A 15,579-nucleotide genomic window follows, 5' to 3' on the forward strand; every position below is an offset into this window, starting at 1 on the left:
CCCAACACCCAGTTATGTAACACCTTATCGCACCGACTGTCTGATGGTTCTGTCTCGTCTTCCCCCAGATCAGAAGCCATTTGGTCTGCTCAAACTTCATGAACAAAAATTACAAGTGTGCAAACTAATAATGAAAGTGCCAAACACCCATTAACCTCAACACAGCATTCTGTATCAGAAATGGGTATGTGTTGTGGTTGGTTTTTTGTTTGTTTGTTTGTTTTTAAGGAGGTTTTTGGCATCAAATGCTAGTGTAGAACATCTCAATTCAACAGCTTCACTTTTTTTTTTCTTAATGGATGGACCCAAAGGACTTCTCTGCAAAATCTCTCTGCACATTCTATAAGTTTTTTATGTCTGTAGCTTTGGTCTAATTGAAATGACAATGTCATACACACATTAAAAACTAAATCTTTCATCTTGGAGTTAGTAGTTCAACTTACACAGCACCTTTCCATATACAGATCTAAGAGCTTTTATAGGAGAGGAGAAAAAGGTAACTCTAACCCTGGCTGCACAGCAGATGATCTAACCACAGAGGCTAAGCAACCTGCTTAGCGCCAAGTCTAAAAAGCAATCCGCAGCAGGACCAAGCACTTCCAGGTTCAATACCATCTCCCATGTTCCAAAATGTACAGATCTTCATTCAAAACAGATTTCACGGAAAACTTTTAATATAAGTATGCAAGAAATTACATGACTTTACATAAAAGCCTACAACACTTAAGAAAATAAGAGGAAGACAAGTTTTTGACTTTCTGTTCTAGAGGCAACTCTGGTAGGTATCAGCTTCACGAAGAGCCTGAAGATTGAGGTCATGGCATTATTTCAGACTGGATTTATTACACATAATTTGATAAGCCACATCAGCACAAGTGAAAAAAAAATACACATCCTGTATCCCAACTTCTTATTAACACCCTGGGACACAGACGACAAGCAGACGTGTAGCCAAACTCAAAACAACTATCTAAAAGATTTTTAAAAACTAAGATTAATAAGGCACTAGCACAGTTCTGGCTTGGCAAAGCATTGCTTAATCAATTAATAATAAGTAATTCCTAATTTAACCTGCAAAGACAAAGAAGTGCTTTTATGGAAGAAACTGAGATTATACTTCACATCATCAACTGAACTGTAAATTGCACCTTGGAAGAATTTATCAGACTAAATTAGTGTCCTTAGAACTCTTTCTAAATGACTACTCACAGCATACTGATGTTTTAAGAGCTTCTTCAAGTTAGGCCTGTTTAATAATCTGCTTTGGACTACCAGAACATCAATTAGCTCCTGAACTGTGCAATAAAGGTCATTTTTTTCATCAGCTGAAAAAAATATATTGGATATATTTACTTTTTAAACACAGGAAAAGCATATCAAATCAAAAAGTTTCGTATTTCTGGGCAGAAAACCAAATGTTCTAAAAAAGGGGAAGAAAAAACTACTTTGTTAAGAAAAATATTAATTCAGCTTCAGCATAACAGCTTTCTGGTTATTAATCTGAAAAAAGGACCTAGGTGGGCAAATACATATCCAAACACTGTAGAGAAGAAAGAAAAAACTGCAAATATCAAATTTCTTATTTGCTACCACCTACCATAGCATTCAATATCAACAACTTCCCCACCCTTTCCAACTATAAAAGATGTAGGTCAGCTTAGTTTCCGTTGGTGCTGCTGGCTTGAAGAAGGCAGTAAAACAAGACAAGAAGCACTATGTAAACAATTAAGAGGCTATTTTAAATTAATGACCCATTCAAGAATGAATATTTAATTTGTTTATTTTGCTACAACTTCAATCATTAGGAACTAGGTTCTTATGTAGCATTTATACACACACAATTTGTAAACACAGGAGCCTCGGTTTCTACACTCCACAATTTTTTTTTCATTTTTTTTTTTACATACGAGCGAAACAATAAAATCCAACAGCAATCTGCAACACTCAGGTCAATTTTCCCTTGCTCTCCCCAGAATAGAACATAGAAATGAAAAGGTAAAATATACAAGGAAAACAGATGTCAACATTTTAAAAGTCAATCTGTTTATCTGGTAGAACCTGAATACTTCCAAATGTTTTAGTACACAGACTTCTTATCCAAATTACTAAAGCAATAAGAGGTTGTATTTTGGTAACCAAAGAGGACATTAGAGTTTTGTACCAAACCACCACAAGCAGATTCAGCCAGCAAGATAATTAGCTTTCCTTTTTAAAGAAGGTCTTTAATAAGATACTTATTTCAGAAGGACTAATTCTGATAAAGGAGCTGGTTGGAGAAGTCTGTACAAGAACCTGTATGATGAGGATCCTGAACTTCTCATCCAAGTGGTAGGAGAGTGAGGTCCTTTATCTCAAACAACTGCTAAATCTTTCGGGAGGAATACTTGCAAAAGCAGAAGTCTACAAGGAAACAGGGGGTGCATGTGAACTGATCTGCAGAGAAAAACTCATCTTTAGGTACAGTTCCATAGTGACTTATACCAATCTAAAATTTTGGCAGAGCATCAGATGGATCACCTTCCTCAATGAAGGAGCGAAAAATAGGAAGCCTCTTAAGCATTACAACAGCCTTGCCACAGAAATAACTAGTGAGGAGGGATCGTGAAATGAGGCTTACAGATACCATGCTGGGTTTTGTGGGCCGGGGGGGGGGGGGGGCAAAAAAATAATCATAAAAAGGTGGTTCGTCATAAGTAAAATTTGCTAGAAACATGGACCTCCTTACCCAATGATTTACTGTATGCTAATATTTAACATACATTCAAGTTAAGACTGAAAAGTACTTGGAAGAGGATTTCTGTCTACTTAAAAACCTTCATCCGATGCTGAAGGTATTCAAGCTGAAAACTGTCAAGAGGCTAGAAAATTAATTCACAGGAAATACCTGATAAGATTTCCACATTATTTTTCCTTACTACATGTCTGTTTATGGCCATTGTAGGAGCAGAACATTGAGCTGTGTGGCTCCTTGGCCAGTCCAACTATATTTAGACTTATTTTCTTACAGTGTACTGAGAGAAAGAATCAAGCTAGAGCTTCGCAATGGGATTAAATGAACCTTATAGGCATGCGGCGGGAAGAGGTTGGTCCAGATGACCGTAGGTGTCACTTATGTGAACCCATGTTCTTACAGACACTGAATTACATATTGCATGGTGCTTAATTCATAAAATACACACCAGTTTCTACAGCAGATGGGTAGGACAAGCACAGCTTTCCTTGATTCCATTTATTTTCAAAAACAATTAAAAAGGTTAGAGAGGGCTGCGAAGAGGAATGGTGAAAGAGGAGAAATCCCAGTTGCTCCTGCCTATCGTTCTGGTTTCTCTGGTGGTCAATGAATTTGGCTTAGCTGCCGTATATAGAGCTAAACAGCAGTTATTCCACAATACCTTTTCCATATCTGAATACTGCCATCATTCTGCCTGGCTATCCTGCCTCTGTGCCTCAAATCCTATTAGCACCTGTTACTTCTGCTGAGTAAAGCAGGCCTAGGTTGTTGCTCTGCCAAAGAAAAAGAATAAAAAAGCATCTTTTTTTTCCATCCATCTCAGGCAGCCAGCAAGTAGAGAGCCAGGCTTGACCCATGGCAGGAGAATGAGAGGCAATGGATATAAATCGAAACATGAGAGGTCCTCACCAAACAGAACAGAAAACCTAAGGACAGTCAGATATTAGAAGGGCTGCCCAAAGAGGCTGTGCCGTTTTCATCCTTGGAGGTTTTCAAGACCTGACTGGATGAAGCCCTGTGCAACCAGGTCAGACTAAAGCCCTCCTGAGGTTCCTTCCTACCTCAGTGACGCTTAGATCCAAGGCCTACACACAGTACGCACTCAGTGCTGCCCCGAACCGTGCTCCTCCAAGTCTCTCATCTGTACAGACTCTCTGACTTAGAGAGGTTCAAAATGTTACGTAGAGAGGCTTCAGATCAAGAAAATTAGTGCTGATGAAGGACTGCATAACAGCTACTGTGCAAAGCCTGTGCCTAGCACATACCCATTCCACGTTTGTGTTTGAAGACAGATGAGTGTTGAGATAGGCAAAGCGTGCTGTTGACATGTTACTGTGTTTCACTGAGGCATTTTTGTTTGGTGTGGTTTGTGTTTTTGTTTTTGAAGTGTACTTTCAACCAGGATTAGGTTCTTATATAAGGCAAAATAAAGGTTACTTTTGAAATGACGTGATGATTACACGGTTAAGACTACACAACAGAGCTGCGTATGGCATTTGCAAGCCTGGATTGAGAGATCTAAACATCCCATCGAGCCCTTCCAGGCAACATGCAAGCAGATCAAACACATTAAAATCCCGAAACAAAACATTGGGGTTGTGGTTTTTATTTTAATTTCCCATGACCTTGTAAAGCACGGGAAATAGTCATCCACCTACGGTCTTTCACTTGCAAAGTCTTTAAATATAGAACTCCAACTTAAAAAAAATATAGCAGAGAAAGACATTCACAATAAAAAGTTCGCATGTATGTAATGGATGCAAACCACATATTGTGAAGATAATATTAAGGAATCGGCTCAAATCTGTGTGGAACTGAGCACTTAACAGTGACCTTTCCATAAGTCCCCTTTACGCTTAGAGCTACAAGAGGATTTAGAAAACACGTAGATTTTAAAGATGCAATGAAGTAAGAAATGTTACATTTGTGCAAATAAATACTTTGCATCAATTCATATTATTGTATTTTATTTAGAGATGGGAGGGGAATTGTTTCAGATTCCTTTCGACAAGCAGGGGTCATTTCCCACCAGCTCTTACTGGGTATACAGAAAGTAAACAAAAATAATAAAAAAAAAATCCTGTCAGAATATAAAGGGACACAAAAAAAGATCTGCTCAAACTCAGATTGAAGAAGAATGAATATTCAAGTTGCATAAAGCAAAACTGGAACAGGGTAAGACAGTCTGCTGAGCATAATAGTCAAGAGGTGGATTTTCTTTAGGGGTGGGGGGCTGCAGTGGGCTTTTTTTGCTTCTCTGGCATGGGAGGTAGGGGGTTATTTGTTTTGGAAGCTGTTTGTTGGTTTGTTTTTTTTAGCTTGCTTCTTTTGAAAGTAACACATCCGGGATGTAGTACATTCAAAGCATGAAAAGGCTGCTGGAAAGGAAAATAATAACTGGAGAAGTAACAAAATAATTCACAAGACTTCTGGTGGTTTATAAATGACTGCTGAAATCCATTCATTGTTTTCACTCTTCTGTATCCTCACATAAGTCACATCTGTGAAACACAGTCGAACAAGGGTTGTATTTTTTTTTTAATTAATGAAAAGTACTGAAAAAAGTCACGTAAATAGTTCTTACAAATATATATATATATATATATATATATATATATATAGTTATGAAGCCATAAATCACAAACAAATCACACTTCCCAGTTCAGACAGAAGTCTCTCACTCTATTAAAAATACCACCACCTTTTTTTGGGGGGCACAATATTTTTCAGTCTCCTGAACCTACAATAGAAAAATACATTTAGACTAATTTACTTATAGCTTTGGAAATTAAAAACTACAATCAGCATAGTTTCACTATAAGTAGGCAAAGTATACAAATCTAAAACGTGCATCATCTATAATTTGTTCCTTCTAGTATAAAAGGAACTCAAAATTCTAAGTTTATGAAATACAAAATATATTGTAAGTTAATTTATTCCAGATATCTCCTTCTAAATGTGTTAAATAAATAAGCCTCTCAGCAATTAGCTCCAAATATTCAGATGTGGGATGAACCATGGTCCCCAAAGTCACAAAGGGATTTTGAAAACATGACAAATGCAAACAATGAGGTTTCAGAACTCTGGAGTGCTCATTTAGCCTCTCATTGTTGCAGTCTCCATGATTTGCTTATAAAACTAAGCTATTATTTCCTCCACAGCTATATGAATATTACAACTTACTTTAGAAAACACTATGCAAATACTCAAGATTGCTATTTAATCCCATTACCATTGGAATACCCTTTTAAATACTGAGATATTTAAGAGAGATGAGATAGCAAAGGTGATCCTCCTTGGGAATGAAGCCAAACACCAACTCATTTTTCATCATCCAGCATAGCTGCATTAGACTACTCTCAATTTTAGGGGATTAAAATATTGTTCCTTAAACAATTAAATATCAAACTATCGTAAGTTTTTCCAAAGAAGATCTTTTTAAATATTACTCTTCCAAAGTATTAGTAGCTTCATGCACCTGAGACAATACATTAAGTAAAAGAACAGGACAGACTGACCTCTTGCCATCTTTCAAACTGCCTTTTTTTCAGTTCTGCTCCCTAGAAGGAAAGTAAAAATTGTGCAGCACTTCCACTACCAATAAGAAATGAGAAAATCCTAAGGAATTTCTCTCAGGAATTTCTCTCACACAGACAATTGTAACAATTCAGCTGTATTAGTGTCAGCAGCTCTCATATAATGGTTTTCTGCACCAGCAATTCCAGAGACCTTCAAAGTTTCATTCTAATACATAGCGTGAAGAAAGGCCTCTGAGCTGGGCTCCCAACAGTATCCTTAAAGCCAAACTGGTTTAATGTGGGCCCCATAAGTGTACTGTAGGTGGTGGAAAATTGGCTGCATCTTCAGGCTGAGAAGGCTGGGAGCAGTACTATGACCTTGAGCTGGCAGCCAGTTCAGGGGTTGGTACCAGGGCCAACAGCATACAACGTGGCTATTAACCTCAACAACGGGATGGAAGGTACTGCAAGCAAGTTTGCGGCCGATATCAAACTGGGGTGGAGTGGTGGAGAGGCCGGAAGGCACACCTGCTGTTCACACAGACCTCAACATTAAATCTAATGATCAGACTCAGGACAGGTTGTCCATACCCGTCTCTTGTCATGAGGGGAAGTTTCAGCTATAGTCTAACCTCATTATCTTATTACTCACATTTAGGATACAAGTCTAAATCTCTTGAAATGAACTTGGAAGTTATTATTTTTGCATTTATGCCCGAGCCACTAGTTGCCAAAAGTCAAGGAAAAATCAGCTTCTTTTTGCTTTGTAGGAGACCATCAACCTATCAATAAAGCAAAGCATCTCCAATTCAAGGTTAGATCAAGATATTTTTTACAAAACAACAATTGTGTGTTTTCAGAGCAACTACTTATTACAGAAAAGATACCTAAAGCATTTGTAAATTTGTCAGGTAAGTCATTCTTAGTAATACTTAGCAGCATGCTCACTTCAGTGCAGTAATTGATCACATTGACGCTTCCCTGCCTGTGATTTTCAGTGAGGCTGAAGTCACCCCGTTTACAGTGCAGAGCAAGATGCTTCCTATGTTTATTTCAGGGCAGAAGTGGACAAATGCACAGCTGAGAGCCTGTATCCTCTCTTTGCCCTACAATTATATTTTTGTTGCTCCAGATGTATCTTGTCTTATAATTAGGCTTTAGGAACAAACAACGATGGGACAGACAACATTTCACCCTTAAGTACTAGAGAAATAGCCTAAAAACAACACAAAGGAATATTTATCTTCAGCCAACCAACATCTACGCTTATTTAGGGTAACTGGCTGTATGACAGACCGGCAAGAAAAGGCAGTAACTGGCAAGGCAGAACATTAAGAAGCCTTCAACCACCAATTACAAGCTAAGCTAAATACTTTTCTTACTTTCTGTACAACTCAGTACTCGATAGAGGAGGAAATACTTTACTTACTCTGTGTTTATTTTCCACCTAATAACGGTATCATTTCAAATGATTCATCCCAAAAACAGGAGAGTGAAAAAGCTAACTACAATAATGTTTTCCAAACGCACCTCGTTATTAAAAGATCATTTTAAAAACCAACATTCCCAAAATTGCACTTACGAGATAAATGCAAAGTCAAGAGAATCAGAGTGGAAATTGGTGGGTTCTGATACTTTTCCACCACTCTTTCCTATTCCAGCAGGAACTGGCACTGGATAGAGCTACATGCATAAAAGAGTCAGTATTTGCTGGTTGAGTGCTGTAAATTCCAGCTGTAGATACTGGACTGCAATCTGTCTATGAAAACAGCAAGGATAAAATTATCCCTATCACCTCTTGAAGAGAAATTACACTATTTGCATGTATATTTTCAGCTGGAAAACTATTGCACTGCCCAGCCTTGTTCCAAAACAGAGCTGATCTGGTGCCTAGACACCATTGATTTGGAAGGTGTGCATGCAGTGACTTGGAAGCTGCTACAAGGGTTCTGGAAGTGAAAACCTCCCAGGTTTCTACATCTATGATGTGACCTAATTGAGCACGCAAGCTTACCTATGTAAGTGTCAGGGCATTAAAACATGCCTTTAAACATATACAAACAAACAACAACAGAAGCAGAAAAAATAAAAGCAGTAATAGAAGCTTAAGTACTGAAAAGAGGTGGAAAAAGAAAACGCCCTTCGCATAGGTTGCCCAGAGGCTAAGTCAAAATGAGAATTCACAAAGGTATCAACAATGAAGCAGACTGAATGTAAGTAATTGTGATAAAATCCCTTATCAGAACCTGAGAATGCTTCTATCACTTCTTTTACCCTGACACACTTGAAGGAGGAACCATAAATAGAAAGTAGTAAAAAACATGTGCTCACTGACAAAGCAAGCAGGAGGATGGCCTAACATGCTGTCAAAGGTCATCCGGGTCAAATAAATATATTTTAAACTTCTGTCATAATACTAACACCTCTGCACTGATGGCAAGGGTATCGGTGGTCAAAAATAGGTTTTGTTCAACCTCCCAGGATTTTCTTGAACATCCCTTTTTGAGACACTTGTCTTCCAACATAAGCAAAGAGAAGCAAGTTGTTTTACAAGAAAACGCTCAGGGACGCTGGACAACGCAAAGCTGCTTTCCCATTAACAGGAAGAGAAGGCTAGAACTGCTCCTTCAGTTACCTTAGCCCTCAGGTAGGGAATTGCTGGGAAAGACTCTGCTGAAGGGAGACTTCTGCCCAGGAGAATCCAATCACCAACACGGGGCTCCACTCTTCCCTCGAGTTTCCAGCCATTCAGAGAAGGTTTCAGTTGCTTCACAACTTACACGGTAATTGCTACGCTTGACACATTTGGCATTTAAAGTTTCCTTAGGTTTTTCCAACTGGAACGCAGCAGCCTTCTGTCAGCTACGCATCGCAGCATGCTGGCTTCTGGTAGCAGGAACCCTTTCTTTCCCCACAGACAGAGCTCATCCCTCTGCTGGCAACGCTGCCATTCAGTACGACACCCACCAAGCACCACGCACGCAGTCCCTTCCAGGGAGAAAGGCAGCGGGCCACCGGCGTGGTTGCAAGAAGGCAAACCCTTCGGGCTGCTGGTGAGACGACAACAGACGGACAGATCGGCTGCACATCCTATGCAGAGCCCACGTTTTTACCTGTTACGCTACCTTTAGGCTATTAGGATTTTCCGCAGAAAGGTCAGGAGACTGTTGTGTCTCGCATATGGCAGCTTCATGTGCAAAATACACAGATCTGAGTTCTTTACACCTTTTTAAATCATTCATCACGCTGTTATTAGCCGAAGAACACGTGTGAATTTAGAGGACTTCCAGCTGGTCAGGTGAAATGTAAACTCTGTCCATAAGCATGTTACAGCAAAACCAGCTATCTAACTCTCCCTCCTGGATCAACCAAGACTTTGACTCTACATGTACCTCTTTAAAAAGGTAACCACAACAACTGCTGTTATTCTGCTGGTTGGGGTTCAGAAAAAGCTAACGAGCGCAGCTTTGCCAGCAGAATCCTCCAGTGTAAACAGTTACAAAAGTAAAGCTGCACTTTCACCAGCGCGGCTTGTTTTGCTTGGAGCAGGACAGGAGAACTGCTTTAACAACACGAAACACGGCTCTCATCATCCTTGTGGGTCTTCGCAGAGCACTGTCAGCGTAGCACGATAGGAACTCTGTGTGTTTCTTGGACAGATGCGAGCACAGCTCCAAGTGGGGAAATGGTACAAGTAAACTTAACACCTGCATCAAGTGAGTATCTACAGACCGAAAAAACGCTTTCTAACAGATAGCTGTGGGGTGGGCTGGAAAGCTTAATACTTAAAAAAATAAACTAAAGTAAACTTAAGGAGTGATGATAATTAGATACAACTTAGTTACCTTTCACGACCTGTTGCAAGGCAACAAAGCCCAAATCCCACAGTGCTTAACACTACTCAGAGTGAAATTAAATGACTAAGATTCAACACGCTATCAAGACACTACTTTAAAAACACTGAAAAGTAACAAAGCTGCAAGCATTTCAGCAGCCATTTTCAAAAGGCATCTGTACCCAGATAAGCACTAGTGCTGCGAAGATATAAACCAACCTTTAATTCCACCACGATGGCCTCTAAACACAAAGCCTCGCCACTACACCCAACCTGTCACCATTCGTTGCCACGGCCTCCCCTTTGGTTTCTGGCCTCCAATCACTTAAACACAAAATACTTTTAAGACAGTACTGTTTAAGACCTAGCTCCATTCCCTTCCTATTGAACAGAAGAGAAATTAATCATTAACAAATAACGATCTGCTAACATTTTTCATGACTACTTCAACATAAACGAGACAACCCGAACTTTTACTTTCCTTATTCTACCACTTCATAATACTACATTTTCCAACAGCATTAGAACTGAAATTACATCCTGGTTCTTTGGTGATGAAACCTGTTTTCATATTCTCTCTTGGGCCAAGAAGCTCCTGGGCATTATGTATCTTCTGCAAGCGCATTTTGTAGCCAGTTACCTGGTTTCATTTCAGAGTACCAGAATCTCCTCTTTCTCGCCATTCCCCGTTGCAGTGCCATGCTGATCATACAACAATGCTGTTCTAGAGAGACTGTCTTCTTGAAAGCTAAGACAACAGAACAGCCAATAAGGCTTTAAAAGAACACCTTCCAAAAAGCAGTTCTAAAGCACAGCACTTGAAGCTCTGCATGATGTGAGTGATCAAATTCAGTGTATACTACTACCAAATCACCACACAGCACACTGAAGCTAAGCCTAGCATCTAAAGGAGGAAGCCAAGTAACTGGAGTGTTGTAAGAGCAAGCCAGTTCAGTCTACAAGCCATCATCTACACAGCAGCAGCCTTCTTTGGTCCAAGTTCAGCTTCATAGTCACAGAGAGTCAAGAGAACTTAAGCTGAGCGTATTGAATCAGTGCTTTAAAGCATTTCCTCATGAATAAACAGAAAGACAGCACAAGTAAATACTCTGTAAAACATTCATTAGTAAGTAGTTACTCACATTTGACACTGGACACAGTTTTTGAAGCTGTCCACCATCAGGAATGATCTAGTGCTCCCTAGTTAAATAATTCTTTGGAATGCAAGTGGTAATGATTAAAAACATTTAAGAAATGTGAAATGCTGGAAAGAAGTAGTTTTGTATAAATACATGCCAGCCAGAATGCAACACTTTACAACAAGTCTCCCCAGAAACACCTCGTACAACAGGTATCTGCATTTATTAAAATCTGACCTTAGAAAGGTAAGGTGATGCTAATTGCTACTTTCAGAAGGAAGCAGTACAAAGATGAGAGGGTTGCAAGAAATGCCAGCACATGGTGACACTCAGCAAAATGAGCAGGCCCTCAACAGGATGTGAATGGGTGAGAGCTTGCTTCTCAACGCCTAAATACCTCAACCGTAATAAATAAACCACCCTTAGCAATGCAGCAGGTTACACTTGCAAATTGACACAGAAGAACCTAACAGTTGCTGAGCAAGGAGTGTGTGTTCCTGGAAAGCAAAGAATATTTTGAGCAATATTTAAAACAAAGCAAAAAAAAAAAACAACAAACAAACAAGAAATCCAACCACCAGCAAACCTCAAACCACACCACCAAAAGCCACAAATACACAAGTTCAGAAAACCAGTTCAAAGAAGCAGAACACCAGCCTCGAGGGGGGATGGCAGAAGACTGTGGGTAGGGGGGTACGGCAGAGGCCCCTCAAATAAGATGTTTTACGATGAACACTTGCTGCAATGTACAAAGCCAGTATTAACTGAACTGGCACCACCTTAGCTGGGGAAATAAAGGCACAGCATTTTTTAAGAGTTCATACAGGAGCATGGGGGCAGAGTGAGGGGGGAACATACAAAACCAACCAAAGGTAGTCCAGGAGGGGTGCAGGCTCTAAACCCAGAGGATTAAAGAACTCACTTGTGCCCCTTACTTTCCAAACCAGTAATATTCAAGACCCACACCAAAACATTTCATCTCAAGGTAGAGACTGTTCAAGTAAAGAGTCTGATCAAGTGCAGGGCCAGCCCCTAAAAAATGCAATTCTAAAAGACCTGTACAGCTCCTAAAAGGTATTCCCTGCCTTCTGATACCATCCTGTGTGAAAGTGTCTGCTCTGAACGAGTTTATGGTATCAAAAAGAAATAATGACTGCAGGTATGGCAAACAGGATTCCTTCTCCTCCTGCTGCTCTAGAAAGAGAACTTTTTATTGCCATTTTAGCCATCTATAACAGAAGAACAGATAATAGAAATGCTTTCTACGGAGAGATAGATAATCAGCATTAATGCAAAATTGGAGAGTAAAACACAGCTTTGTTTAAAGTTTCCTGTGGCTTTTCTTATTAACTGAAAAAAAAAAAAAAAAAAAAGCTAAAGACTTAGTTATCATTCTTCTGAATTCCTCTAGGAGTATTATAAATCAATGCCAGATTTTTATACTAGTAGCAAACCACAGAGGACAGTGGTGTTGGCTGATAAAAATATCTTCCTCTGCCTTCAAGAAAAAAAATGCTCTTTCAACCACCACATTTTTTCCAGCGCAGGAAATTCTTTCGGGCTCCAAACCGAGCGCTGTTTACACCTGAACATCTATTCAGCGCCCACAAACCCGCTTTCCTTCGCTCTGACGGCGCTGTTAGAGGGCACACGTCTCCCTTCGGACTTCCAGCGGCCCTAGCAGTGGCTTAAGGAAGAAATGCAGGGCAGGGATCAGGGCTGAGGGGAGGGGATGGGGGCCGGCCGCGTGTACTCGGCGGGCCCCGCGCTCACCTCGGCGGCCGGGATGTTCACCACACCTGTCGACCTGCGCTTCTCCCGCAGCTTCCTCTTCTCGATCTGCCCCTTCCCCTTCCTGGCGCTGGGCCCCGAGCCCTTGCCCTTGCCCGCCGGCTTCTCCTCGCCCTCGGGGGAGCCCGGCACGGCGGTGGAGGCGGCGGCGGGCTCAGCGCCCCGGCCCCCGGCGAGGCCCGGCGGCGGCGGCGGCGGCGGCTCCTTGGCGGGGGCGGCCCGGCCCAGGCCCAGGCAGTTGAGGGCCCCGCCGGCGGGGGGCGCCGGGCGGTCCGGCGGGGCGGCGGGGGGCAGGCAGCTGCCGCCGCCGGGCTCGGCCGGGGCGGCGACCCCCGTGGGTCTGGGCTCGCTCACGGCGGCCGCCCCCGGTGGCGGCGGCGCCTGCTTGGCCCGCATCTTCTCCCGCTTGGCTTTCCACTCCTCCAGAAAGTCCGTGGTGCTGCCCCCGGCGCCCCGGTAGCCGCCGGTCGCCATGTTCCCGGCGGGGTCGGCTCGGTGGTGGTGGCGGCAGCGCCCCGGCTGCACCTCCGCCGCCGCCCGCCCCGAGGCGGCTCTGCCGCCGCCCGCCGACGAGAGGGGCCCGGCGGGGCGGGCGAGACGGGGGCGGGGAGGGAGGCTCGGCGGACGGCGAACACCCTGCGGGGAACAAAAGGGGGGCCGTCAGGCGTCCCGCTGCCAGCCCGTCCTCGCCCTGCCTCCCGCCCCGGCCGCCGGGGGGCGGCTCCCCCCGGGCCCCCCCCGGGCCCCCCTCGCCCTCCGCCGGCCCCGACGCCCTCCCTGCCTCCCTCCCTGGCTGCCGGGAGCGGAGCCGCCCGGCGCTCACCTCCCTCCCTGCCGCCCGGCGGGGCCGCGGCTCCGTGCCTCGCTCGGTGCCTCGCTCGCTGCCGGCCCCAGGTGAGCGGCACCGCCTCCCGCCGGCCCGGAAGGCGCGGCCCCGGCTCCCCCTTCCCCTCCCCTCGGCCAAAGCCCGGGCAGGGCAGGGCCGGGAGCTGCAGGCACGGCACCGGAGGGGCGCCGGCACCTGCGCGGGGCTCCCCCGGGGCCGCGGCCGTCGGGCCGGGGCTGTAAAAGCCGCCCGGGAGCCGCCCGCGGGACGCTCGGTCCGGGCTGTGCCTGGAAGTCGCCGCTGTCGCCGTGCGTGCGCTTCGTCCTGCCTCGCGCACCGGGGAGTGAAGGACGGGGCTGGCGCTTCCCTCCCTCCCCGCAGGTCCGGAGCAAGGTGCAGAGGCACAGGCAGCCCGGGCAGCCCGGCCGTGCCCAGCCGGCAGCACGTCTCGCGGTTGCTCATCGCTTTTTTTCTGACTTTGAGGTGTAATGCTGAGCCCGGCCGTGTGGTTAATGAAAGTCCTTACGAGTTTAGAGTGTAAACTTCTGAAACGGTTTTGTTTTATTTATTTTTTTTTCAGAAACGGTGCAGATGCTATAGATACAGGTTAAAAATTCCTGGCAAAATGGGGTCCCAAATGTCTGCGGGAGGCTGCCTGTGCCCTACAGCGCACATAGCAGGCTTCTTCATCCCCGTTCCTGCTCAAGCTTTGCAGCACTGCAGTGGTGGGCAATGCCTCGGGGAATCTCACACACACACTCACTCACTCCCTGAGTGGCTGAGGCTGGCAGGGCCCTCTGGAGCCCACCAGGCCCAAGCCCTGCCCAAGCAGGGCCACCCAGGGCAGACTGCCCAGGGCCACATCCAGGTGGCTTTTGAAGATCTCCAAGGAGGAGACCCCACAGCCTCTCTGGACAGCCTGTGCCACTGCTCCGTCACCCACACAGAAAAGACGTGCTGCCTGGTGTTCAGAGGGAACCTCCTGTGCCTCACCCCACCAACCGTCGATGCCCAGCTGGTGATCATTCATTTACTTGGACATTTCACTTAGCTCGTATCTGATTTCTGCTCTGGTTTGGGCTTAGGGCTTTTCGTGGGGAGGCAGTTGGTTTTGAAGGAGTTTATGTGTCTGTATAGATAGAAGTTCAGATACCTGCATCCCCAGCACAGACGAAACCTCTCATCTTTCAGGCTAACAGTAAAGCCCAAAACAAAACAGGTTAATGGTTCCGTGTTATGCTGAAAAGCTGTTAATAGGCAGAACAGTAGATGTTGAAAATACAGGTCTATGCTAGCTCTACTCCTTAATGCTCAGCAGTAAAAAATTATTGAAGTTGATTATATTTCTATTTGCAGATCAAGCATTTAATGAAGCGTTGACTTAATCTTGACTCAACTAGCTCTTGCCTCAAAAAAAACATTCTTGCCTTCACATTCATCTAGAGAGTTTTGTTAGAAAGCTATTGAGCTGTATTTTAGAAAACACAGTTTAGAAAAAGGATCCTTAGTGTGAATTCTTGCCTGCAAAGTACTTTTCCCATTCTGTCAGACTCTTCCTCTTACAGACTCTTCCTCTTACATGATGAAGAGCTGTCCTTGAGAGAATCATGTAGCTGTAACAACACCAGCATTTCGCTCCTTGCCATTGCCCCCCATGAGCAGCCCATCTGGCTAAAAATGTGTAAAAATCATGTAACAAAGTCATTATTTGTAATACGTTGTGCATATGGAGAAACAGA

General features: G+C 43.8%; 1 protein-coding gene across 1 annotated transcript in view; it reads right to left on the minus strand.

The window, feature by feature from the left end:
* PAWR (pro-apoptotic WT1 regulator) overlaps positions 1 to 13,963 on the minus strand; it is an 81,607-nt gene extending 67,644 nt beyond the window's left edge. Inside the window, exons 1-2 of the mRNA XM_040554014.1 lie at positions 13,838 to 13,963; positions 12,997 to 13,650 (exon numbers count right to left, since the gene is read on the minus strand). Of these exons, the coding sequence (XP_040409948.1) occupies positions 12,997 to 13,488 (492 nt within the window). The 5' untranslated portion in view covers positions 13,489 to 13,650; positions 13,838 to 13,963. The remainder of the gene's footprint in view (positions 1 to 12,996; positions 13,651 to 13,837) is intronic.
* Between the last annotated feature and the right edge of the window lie 1,616 nt (positions 13,964 to 15,579).

The sequence above is a fragment of the Cygnus olor genome, chromosome 1 (genome assembly GCF_009769625.2).
Source record: "Cygnus olor isolate bCygOlo1 chromosome 1, bCygOlo1.pri.v2, whole genome shotgun sequence".
NCBI classification, from domain to species: Eukaryota; Metazoa; Chordata; class Aves; order Anseriformes; family Anatidae; genus Cygnus; species Cygnus olor.